Source organism: Ylistrum balloti, unplaced genomic scaffold (assembly GCF_031769215.1).
Source record: "Ylistrum balloti isolate Yb309-2 unplaced genomic scaffold, AGI_CSIRO_Ybal_v1 Utg370546, whole genome shotgun sequence".
NCBI classification, from domain to species: Eukaryota; Metazoa; Mollusca; class Bivalvia; order Pectinida; family Pectinidae; genus Ylistrum; species Ylistrum balloti.
In genome coordinates, this window is record NW_026782346.1 from 140,218 (window position 1) to 152,741 (window position 12,524).

Here is a 12,524-nt window from a genome sequence, read left to right on the forward strand (position 1 = left end):
TGATGAAAGCGTTCAATGGCAACTTGCATGCTATCATATGTGAAAACGAGAGATTTAATGGATACAAAAACAGAGGAGGGAAAGTCATAACAGACACTGATTATCCTGATAAACGGAAAGAAAAGAGCTCAATTTTCTCCTCAATACAAGATGAAACAAAGCTTCAACAAAAGCCACTAAAAACTTGTCTGCTAAGTGAAATATGACATTGGTGTGTTTATGATTTAAGTCAAAAGATACATAGATGTTGCTTGGTAATTTCACTTTTTAAATCATTGTCGAAAGTTTGATAATCACAAACTGTAACAGACCACTAGGCACTGAAAGCTATGTACCAATAGATCAAAGACCTATGAGTAAGGAAAGATTTGCCATCATTATACACTAAAAACCTGTCACAATTCCACCATTATTCAGTAAAACCTTGTTATACTGTCACCATTATACTGAAAAAACGTGTTATACTGTCACCATTATACATTAAAACCTTGTAATACTGTCACCATTATGCAGTAAAACCTTGTTATACTGTCATTATTATACAGTAAAACCTTGTTATACTGTCACTATTATACAGTAAAACCTTGTTATACTGTCACCATTATGCAGTAAAACCTTGTTATACTGTCACCATTATACATTAAAACCTTGTTATACTGTCACCATTATGCAGTAAAACCTTGTTATACTGTCATCATTATACAGTAAAACCTTGTTATACTGTCACTATTATACAGTAAAACCATGTTATACTGTCACAATTATGCAGTAAAACCTTGTTATACTGTCATCATTATACAGTAAAACCTTGTTATACTGTCACTATTATACAGTAAAACCTTGTTATACTGTTACCATTATGCAGTAAAACCTTGTTATACTGTCACTATTATACAGTAAAACCTTGTTATACAGTCACCATTACACAGTAAAACCTTGTTATACAGTCACCATTATACATAAAAACCTTAAATAATGTGACACTAACACCATTGGGTAGATATAAATAGTTATGACTCACTTCATCTTTAACAAAAACAAGACGTTACACCAGCTATGAAGTGTGGGAAATAAAGACCCTTTAATAAGAAAGTTAAAGGTCAAGATTTTTCTGTCTTACTTCCACAAACCTGTGAGAATTTCTCAATAGTAATATCACAGCCTGTTTATATCTATATAAAATTGATCACATTTTCATCTTTCATCAGTATTTGTGATATTGGGTAGGTAAGATTTCCTGATAAGCTTTGATGACAGAAATACAGGCTTGTCTGCCCTGAAGGTTAATGATCTAAATCTAATGTCTTCCATTTTTTTTCTCTATAACAAATGTTCCACCTGTGTAAATTCTGAATATGAAACAAAAATGGCTAAAATATCAGGAAATTTTAATAATTACTGTTGAATGGTTTGAACCCTGTCCTTCATGGTAATGCTGTATATCTTATCTTTATATGATCATTAAAAATTGACATTTAATGGACTAAAAAGAAAGCATGGGTTTAAAGCATGAAACTCCCAACTATACAATAAAAAATTAAGTAACATCTAACCTCCAACCCAGCCATAGTAGTCATTTCATTTGGTATTATTTCATTAACCTGTCTGATACCCATCTTTAATACATTTTAAAATTAATCTAAATATTTTCTTTAAGACAGTAAAGAAAGGAAAGATGGCACCATATAGAAAGAAAGAAAGAAAGAAAGAAAGAAATAAAGAAATAAAGAAAGCTGGGTAGAACACTGAAGGTTTAGTGTTGTTTTTGAAAGTGGCGAGAAGACCATAGGCAGGTGTCTTTTCAATCTGAAGGCGTCCAAATCCAGCCAGTTTCTATTGTGGTACATCCAACAATACGTGTCGCATGGTGTATTAAATGCGACAGAATCCGAAACTACTAGTGACAAAATATGGGATATCGACAAAAACCGAAAATCTCAGAGTGCGAAAACGATGGAATTTGAGAGAAACGCGAGAAAAGTTGTCAGTCTTGGAGATGTAAGGTAATGGTGACTTGCAGACATGAGTCTTATTATCTTCAGTCACCAAGAGTGTCAAACCTCCCGCCAATGTTAACCCATCTTAATTGCCAAAAAGCACATCTCAATCTCTCACTGATGAAAAATTGATGTGGCTGTGTTTTTTCCTCAGGTTTACATACAAAGTAAGTGGGATGCGGGAGCTCTCGAAGACATGGCCGCTGGGCTGTAAAACACAACCATTATCCCACCTTGACTGACAGGCCAAGCACCTCCCATCGTCTGTAGCATCACAACAGAGCCCATTGGCCACTGGTAATGAAAATTACATTTCCCCGTCACAGAAATCTAATTTTCTTAATAGCATACCAGTCTTTACACTGTAAAATATCCCTTTGATAGCAGTCCGTCCGTTGCATATGCACTTGTGTTTTGCCCAGCCTTGTGCTAAAGAAACTCAATTAGATCCAAACATTGAAACACAACAGATCCCGAGGGACAGTGTGATTTCTAAGAACATCTTTTAATGTCGGGCTTTTCCACTTCTCTAATGTACACAGGATCATCTTTAATTAATATTTAAAAAGAAGACTCTAACAATTAGATCAATTCTAATCAATTTATGGAAGTGGAAAGCAAATTGAAAATATTACACAATTAGATTTGACCGTGTTGATCTGTAAGGACGAGAAGAGGATCCGAGGAGGGGGTAAATACCAAACAGATACTAGAAGCCTTGTTTGATCTCTAGAATACGTTTTTTTATCATTGTTTAGAGTAAGCCATGCTATTAAATAGATATTAATCATGATTACTTTCAATATAACTGAAGATCATATACCTTAATGTATCAGTCCATTTTATACTCCAAAATTTTAAAAACAGGAACTATATTTTTCAAAATTATTTTTTCAACCTTCATATTTCTGCCAAGATTAATAAATCAATTTTTAGATTACCTACAGCTAATTAACTGGATATAGAAAGCACAACTGCTATCATTCGAGCAAGCCTATTTCAATAATGTATATCTCTGAGTTATTAATATTTCATGGAAAAATGCCTTAGAAATTCTTTTTTTGACAGATAGATATTGATTTTGTGCTATCTATCTACAATCCCTTTCATCTCTGGAATGACTTGAGTGAAAAATTAAATTGTCATTTTAGATACATTGGATTAGGTTGGCAGAAGAAGTCATTAAAAGCCTAAATATGCAGCACCTGTAATTAATTCAGTGACAGGTTCTGATATCTGCAGGGCTCGAGACAGTTGGTGAAGCAACAGGTGTATATGTAAAGTGGCTGCCCTTTCCTGCCCCCAGCTATCCATACGAAAAAAATCTCTTCGTGGAAGACACTAACAGCACCAGGAGTCTAGGACTGAATTCCTCTCTCTCACTGTTAGACATTTCACACATTGTGGGGCCTACAGTCTACAAATTTTTTTCAATGTTGATGTTTACATGTTTATCTTTTGATAAATCAATTATTCAAAATTAGAAATGAGATATACAATTTTATTTTTCAAAAAATTAAATCTCCAACAAAACTTCAATTCCATAGTTGTGATAATTATTACCCACATTTGCTTTGTGCATCAAATTTTCCACCACAGTTAAAAAAAACAAAGTATTAAATGTTGATTTTTTTTTTCTGAATGCCACATTGACATAACAAAATGTTGCTGTGTATTTAAGTTATTGTTGTAGTAGAATGAATATAATCTTTTGTTAGTTCCTAACCCTGACATGTCTATCTGTTGACAATATTGTCAGAATTCCCCTACTGACGATGACAACTGCCAAAACACAGGTGGGCTTGTCAGCAATAGGCCACCATGCACAGTCTGACAGTAAAACATAGGAAATCTTCTATATGGTGTAAGAGATACTGCAAAAATTACATAACTGATTACCAATCATATATTTACAAGCTTGCGCTCCAAATTTCATATGTCTTATTCTGCAAATTTACATATTCATGCCAAAGTGTAATTCAACTGATGAAATGCCCGTCACATCTGCAGATAGGGTTAAAGTTCAATTTGCAAAGGTCATGCACAGGTCATAGAGGTCAAGTAGGGTCAACAGTGATATCAATTAGTCATTAAGTATATAAATATTCTGTATGTTGTCATGGAGATTAAACAAATTTCAAGCTGTTTCAAATTTTCCTGAATCAGAGTTATACCAACTGCCTGAGTAACGGTGGTGATCTTAACATTCTGTTATATTCTTTCATTTGCTAGCTATGATGCCGTTATTTACTCTCAAGCCTTGGCTATCATTTCAGCATGCTAGCACTTAAGCAGTCCTGTGGAAATTATAGTCTTATAATCACCACCACAACTGGACATTGTGACCTTAGAAAAAGAATTTACTAACACCCCAGATCATAAGTCTTGCATAAGAATCCTGCAAACTGGTCCTTATGACTAACAAGTAAACAAAACTGAACAAATTTAAAAGAAATAGTAAGATTGCACATAATGTGAGACTATAGAATGAGGAATTTGTCTCAAGAGTTCAAAATAAATAGGCAAGTAATTTAGCCACCCAAAATGAAGTGGACAAGAGTTCAAAATAAATAGGCAAGTAATTTAGCCACCCAAAATGAAGTGGACAAGAGGTCAAAACTTACAGTATTTGTTGTAGTTTCTTATTTAAATGTATAAAGTGTCTAATTTATTATATATAGAAATGGATATAAAGATCTCAACCAGGAAAATGGTGCATAATACAAGATCACCACTCCCTTCCGCCTCCTCACATCTCTTGAATCATATATGACTTTGTGTACTGATCTATATTGACCCAGACAATGTTTCTTCTGATACATGAAGTACCAAGTCCTTTGTTTATCATGATAACTAGTAAGTGTGATAGATATTGCTCTCCTATGTGACTATCTGCTTTGATAACGGGCAGTACGTAGATGTTAAATCAGAAAAGACAGTATATTCATTTGGAAGTGTCTACAGGTTTGTCAAAAATACAGGAGTTCTTTCGGCCTAATTACTGGTGACATAAAAAAATAAAATAATTTTGTCTATTAAAAATTCAAGAAAAAAATATTGATTAAGTGACAAATGCAATGAGACAGATAAAAAGCTGTTTTGTTTTTCTAAAATTTGTGAGGGTCACTTACAATCTGTTGATGAATCATAACTAACATAAATAAATGTTTCAAGCAGATTATTGTAGCGGTTTTGAAAACTTCTTTCTATCAAATAGCTCCAAAATGACATTAACTGTATTGAAATAGAACATTATTGCTCTATCTAAACAGACAGAATCAAATGACATGTCAGTTTTAGCTAATTTAAATTTAATGATATTAATAAGACAATTTCTGGAAATATTTTGTCTCCATACAAAACAATCCATCATTAGGTATTTTAAAATGTAATATTTGCAATTGACACTGTGGAGATCTATTCAAAATTGATGCTAATTATACAACACATATCCCTAGCCTATAGTGTTAAGTTACGGAAAAGGCAGAAACTATATCTAATGAGAAACAAAGGTAGGATTGAATTTCTCAATTACTGAAAGTACTTGCAACAAAAATGACAGTTGTTGACTGGTAACATTCAGAGATTTTTAATGATTAATCTATGTTTCAACAAGCTGTATATTCTACGGTATCAAATGGTAGCTTACATCAGCTTAGTCATTGGTCCATGTCTAGGCTACAACAAATCTGTCTTATAATTAACTTCCTAACCACATATCTAATGTATGTCAGATATGTATATGTTGTGTTGTTGAAAAAATTTCTGAAGTCAGTTGATGTGAAAATTTTCAGTAAATTTAGCATAAATCACAATACCTATAAAATATCTTTATAAATATCAATTGATTTGTTTTTGATTTTTAGGTCTTCAATTTTTTTTCACACTTTTACATAAACTTTTGGAAGATCATGTCTACTTAAGTGCATTTATTAACAAAATGATATTATCCTCTTAACAAAAAACAAATAGATATTTACAAAAGACCTTAAGGTCAGCAAGGAAATAACAAATTCTTAGAGTGTATAAAATCATGAGTTGTACATAACTATATGACATCTGAATCTTATGGCAAAAGACATGACAAGAAAATTTTATGAAAACTTTAGATTCAGGATACACCGTATAATCTTAAATGATGTTACATGGATGCCATATGTCTGCTACAAAATAGACGCTTGTGCAATATGTCATCTTCATGTAGAGTTAAAATACATTTTAAAGGTAATTCTGTAAAGACAGTATCAGAAATGAAAATATCTCTAATATCTAACTTCTGTAGTGATACAGCAAATGCCATAAATTCATATACTATCTTACCGAGACACAAGCCTACAGTACAAAGTAATTCAACACTAGTCGAGAGATTCTTTACCCATAAGTCATTAAGACCAAATATCACTATGGACATTTAAAGCTTCATTAGAGACAAGAGGAAAAAGACACACATCCCCAGGGACAATCAATAACGAAAGTTTTCTCAATTGATGGTGTTTATATAACACAGTTGTGACGGTAACCCCCGAGACATTTTTATTAGTTCTGTCTTTTCGCCTGTAGGCTATCTAACAACGTCGCACTGAGATTGTTTGGGACAGAAACTGTGGGCCAAGCAGACAGCTGCCGGGCACTGTCAACAAAAGCCATCGTAATTGTTATCCTACGGTAATTATTTGGGTAAAAATCAAAACCGTCATTGAGACAAAAGTGAGATATTTTCCATTCTCAAGAAATCTATTCAATACAATATTAATCTATATGGTTTCATACCGTTCTGTCAGGCCAGCTCAGGTATTGATATTTGATGTAAGAATACAGACGTCTGTCGTGATCGTCTTTTGTGCCAGGTAACTAAATAGTGCTGAAAAGGTGTAACAAAAGGCTTAATCCCAGCGGACAAAGTGGGGGAGAGCCTTGACAATAGACCATCGCTCACAACCCACCGCGAGACCATACTGGGACAACACATTAATACAAGCAGCCAATCAAAAGCCACATTTTTATATCAATCTAGAAGAAACAATAGCAGCAAAGAGATAAGGAAAGCCACAGTATCCTTGATAGAGACGGAGAGTAATAATTTATGGCCTACGAGAACATTTTGATTATTATATTCATGCATCAATTTAGCAGACGACATTTCTTTCTCAGAGTCACATTGATTCAAAGATAAAAATTGTTGAGTGTTTTCAATGCTATGGTTACCAAGCAATGCTGAACAAGCATAGACAATAAGTTCTACATTTCAATTAGCCTGAGCGGTCAGGTAAATCGTATAGTGAGACATAGCTCAGTAGTTCATTTACCAGTCACAGTATGTCTTATCTTAATTCATCCGTAAAGCAACCAAGAAAATGACATGACAGACCAAAGTACACAAGAACAAACGTCCATACAAAGGACAAAACATTACGATGATCTTTAGACATTAAAAAATCTGATATGTGACTGCTCGCAATTTGCGAAGATTCAGGTGAAGAAATTTACCTGGACGTAATCTTCAGGTAACAGGTTTTGTTTGAATCTTAATGTATTTCTCATGTAGTGCTTAATCTTTGAAATTGGCTGGTGACATTTAGATAATAATCCATGATTACCAGAAGGAAATTTAGTAGAAAATTTGCAGATTGTTGGTGTATAATGAATGTATCAGGGTTGGGGTTGTACCCACAGGGCTGAACGATCATGTTTGGTACAGAAGCTGGGATATAAGTGATGAAGATAAAGAGAGATAATATCGCATCAAAACTATCCCCCTTCTGCAGAATTCATTAAAAAGACAAGATAATTATAGTATTGAGAAGTTGATAAGACAAGGTCGATCATCGCATACATCATTCTGTACGACTCAATATGGTAATTAACGGGTTAATACTTCAGCATAAATCGACAGTAATTGTCGCCAACAATAAGCATTACAGGTCGGCTTCAGCACCCTGTGTCTTCCTGTTGAAAGCCTCACTTTTTATGTTGCGTTTATCTCATTATGATAGCATTTGCTAGCTAACTACTACCTAATGGCAGTGTCTGTCCCGGCCACTTTTCAACCCAATCCCACCAAATCTTGGGTTGGTCGTCCTACTTAGGGTACGAGGCAAATTACACTCTGGTTACAATTCACAACAAGATTATAGCGAGTAATTACTGCCTGAAAATCTCGTACACAATGAATGATTACACATATTAACTGGCGATATTGTCGTTTCCTACAAACAATTACACTACTTCAGACTGTATGGCATTTCATGTGAATAACTTGCATCCTAAAGTAATTCATAAACATTTTACAAAATACTGACTTCTTTGGTCATATCACGCAGATTCAATTACTGCGGAGGTGATAGATGAAATTTTTTTTATGAATGTAAAAATTGAAATAAAATGATACTATAATGACAAATACTGATATATAACAACCTTTAAAATTTAAAGTTTCTAATTATTTTTTTCTTAGGTGATTTGTGTTTTTCTTAATAAAATGCCAAAATATATATATAGTCCAGATGGCAAGGCTTCAGGTTTACAAGGAGATGCCAAACTTACATCTATCCTTACAATTGTGATTACTCTATATAACAGTTATACAGACAAGTTGAGAGGTATCATATTTTACCCACACTGTCTAAAGTGATACATTGTCATACCTGACCTGATGTATTCTAATCCCCAGCCTCTTGATGTAAATTTATTAATAGTATAATTACTGATTTCAAGCAGTAGCGTTTAAAAAAAAAACTCACCAAATAGCCTTGAACATGCAAAATATACCTTATTCAAAGTGCAAATCAAGTTTTCTGAAAATCCAGTTAAACATCATCAGCTAATTCATTCTCTGTCCTTGTCATTATAAGACAGGTCAATTTAATCAGTACACATTTACTTAAACAGCACAGAGGTAATTAATCAGTTTCAGTCAATCATAGACAAACTCGTTATTCTAACCTAGACATTGTTAGTGTTTCAATGTCATTTCCAATATCTAACAAAAATTATAAATACAATCAGACTTCTTCGATTTTCTACGTCCTTTATAACCAACTTGTTAATTACTAATTTACGTATAATCAACAGCCACATAAAAAGTATATGGATCACGCAGTCACTATTTAACATAAAACTCGTCACTAAAAATATACGATTACTTATGTCAAAATTAAGAAAAAATAAAATAAAAATCTCATATCTTATATTTTTTTTTTACAGTCAAGTTTCTTTGAAGTTAAACAACTTTGATTTTAAGAATCTGTTCAAACAAAGTTTGTACAAACCATTACTCAAACTTTAAATGTAAACTTATTACCCAATCCATTCTTTATGGAGCACTGAAGTGTTGTAACATTGATCGAAATCAAACAGATAAATGTCTGTGAATCCCCAAGGTTATGTAACAGGGATGTTATCAAAACAAACTAAGGCATATATCGCCCCCCTTAGTACATACATACTTTAAATACATTTAAAGATTTTTACCTACCTTGAAGTAGCCGCTTTCTTCTGATATTTTATGAATTGAAACTAAAAAAGGATATCATATGAACATGGCCATTGTCAAAGCAGTCGGAGTTATTGTCCAGCCCTTCAGACTTCATTTGGAAGCTATCCGATGGTGAGCAGGAATGAATGGTGCTAGGAGATGGATGGTCAGCATGGAGCGGAGAATGGTTAGAAGAACGCATCTCTGAGAAGCCATATTCTCGTCCGTAGAAGTCAAATATGTTGGAATGCTGGAGTCCTGGATTTGGGATGGCCACACTGGTTGGGAGAACTGGAGGAATCAGGGCTTGGTAGCCAGAGGATGCAGGGTGTTGGTGGTGGTTGTCTCCATCTCCAACGTGACTTAGTACCATGGGATCCTGTCCTAGCAAGGCACGTGCAGCACGAGGGGACAGGCGAGTGTCCGTCACTTTGGTGCGCTTCTTTTTAGGTGTTTGATTGACCACCAATGGCAAGGCTTCCGTCTGCTCAGGTTCTACTCCCAATGGTGTGGAGGAATAAATGGCTGGAGTGTGAAGCATTGTGGGAGGGAAGTATGAGAATGGAGGAAGAGGGAAAGGCAATGGGTGATGAGATGGGCCCCGTAGAAGGTCTGGCGTAAGTCCTCGAGGAGTTTCAAAGGCACTGGAGGTGTTGTTCTCCAGGACTCGAGCTATGTTTCCAATATGATCATGGAAAGGCTCACGAACTGGAGAACTCCGCATTCCGAATAACGGCCTGTCATACGGTTTCACGTCCGGCTTTTCTTTAACAGTTTTGTGAGCACTGCCACCACTACTAACATTACTGTTGACATTACTCCCACCGTTTACATTACTGCTCTGTTTTTTCTTCTGTTCCTTTTCTTTGGGTTTTTCAACAGTCTTTGCAGATCCATCCTTCATATATTTATCCAACACTGTATCCACTGTGGAACTCACAACATCCACAAGTTGTGTCTTCAGCAAATTGGAGAAGTTGTGGATATCTACCTGTTGTAAAGGACCATTTTCGGTTGGCTTTGTCCCTTCCCTGGGTTCATCAACACCAGCTACCATGGAATTTTTTCGATCATTATCGGCTGATGTTTTATGCAGATTTGGTGGTGATGTTGAATAATTACTTTTGGGAAAAAGTTTGTTACAATTGTCTTTTTTGCTGTCATGGTTTACATATCTTTCGTCTGAGCCGTTCATGTCACCATCTTCCAGAGGTGTGTGTTCCTCTGTATAGAGGTCCATGTAACGTTTCTGTACATGCTGGAGCTGCTCCTGTAACTGTAACAGTTGATGTTGCAGCGCCATCTTCTCAAGCTTTCTATGTTTTCCTTCGGAATGTTCCAGCCATTTTGGCTGATACTGTTTACGCTTCTGTCGTCTGACTTCCAAATTGTTTGAACTATTATTATCTGAGGGTGTTGGCAACTGTTGCATGTTTGACAAAATGTTCTCAACACGTGCGCGTTTGGCAGCATTGCTGTTTTCTGTAACAAACATATCATTTTCATCACAATTATCCATATCATAACTATCTTCTCCTCCATTTGATTTCCTGTCTCCAGACATACTGAAGTCACTGTCGTCTCCTGATAAATCTGCGGAGTTAACAGATCTACGATCAAGTTCCTCTCTATATTCTTCCTCCAAGCTATTCATAGCAGTTGCCTCCTCATTCAAATCCTGATCTTCTGAAAGCTTGTCTGTAGTCTTGATGTTATTATTGTCACCCATCTTGTCTGTAAGATGTTTGTCTTTATGCTGAAGTATGCCGCGCAAGAGCTGTGACGTTTCCGTAATAACGGGATCACTTTTCACCATGTCAAGGCCGTTTTCAATACTGTCGGAATTCTTTTCCTGATTTTGTGTCATAAAGGAGTTTTGGTAAAAGAAATTGCCACAGCTGACTTTGGACAATGCTTGATCCTGACGGTCAATTGATTTCACTGATTCTGAATCATCCTTTTCTCTGACAAACTTTGGAATGTTGAGGTAGAAACCTTTATCCTGAAATCCGTTCTTGGGGCTCGGATCTCTGGCAGGGGAATACGAAAACTGTTCACCATTTAATATATGTCCTTGAGATGAGGTTGTCTCAAACACAGAGGTCATTCCCAAAGTGTGGTCAGTTAGGGACTACTGGACACTGATCACACATCTGGCTGACAACAGCACCTGCAAAAACACAAATTTAAATATTAATAACAAAGTTATTTGTGTTTCATTGTGATTTTAAATCTTCTTTCTTATGCAAGATAGAAAATAGCTCATATAAATATATATGTAACAAAGGTCATAATTTTCATCTGTGCCTCCATCAAGATTTGAACCCAAGACCTCTGGTGTGCTGGTTTCCCACTAAACCAATCAAACTGGCAGTATATTGTTGCTAGTATTTACCAGGGTTACATTTATATACCCGGGTATATCAAAGTGCATTGTAACACTGTAACGAAGCCTCATACAGAGTATTCTGCTGATATGAAGAAAAACTTAGTAGCATGACATGTGAATAGAATAAATTGACAGCATTTTTTCATTAAATCGTTTTGTTAACACACCTGAATTAATTAAAATGAAAATTCTACTAGATATTCCAAATGAAAACATATATTTCTAGATCACATAATTCGAACACCACAAACAGGCGAGACCATTATAAGCTTACTATCACTAATTTCTTTATTAAAGAGTCTTAAAGCAGTCTAAACAATCTTATTAAGAAATATTTTCCAATATGCTTTGGTAAATCAGATAAGTTACAGATGTGATTGAGATTAGCAAAGAGCGTTTCTAACACTGATCTCCCCCATCTCTGTCTCATTAATTGCTGTCTGGAAAACGGCTAAATTTTTCCTCAGCTGCTAATCTAGAAATGCCAATATTTTCCTCTGAGACATTTAATTTTGTAAAAAGATAAACACATGTTCTAAAAAAAAAAAAAAAAGAAGGAATATGGTCAATAAAATTTACAAAAATTAAAAGAGACTTGGTTCAATTTCTATAGCATCTTACGACTGTTAATTCAAATAACATGAAATATTAATTAAGAACAGTT

The 12,524-nt window shown here is 34.9% G+C and overlaps 1 protein-coding gene across 1 annotated transcript; it reads right to left on the reverse strand.

The window, feature by feature from the left end:
• Nucleotides 1–9,499: 9,499 nt before the first annotated feature.
• LOC132556104 (uncharacterized) lies at nucleotides 9,500–11,578 on the reverse strand. The gene has a single exon (XM_060220491.1). It carries the CDS (start codon nucleotides 11,576–11,578, stop codon nucleotides 9,500–9,502), a length of 2,079 nt encoding a protein of 692 aa, XP_060076474.1.
• Between the last annotated feature and the right edge of the window lie 946 nt (nucleotides 11,579–12,524).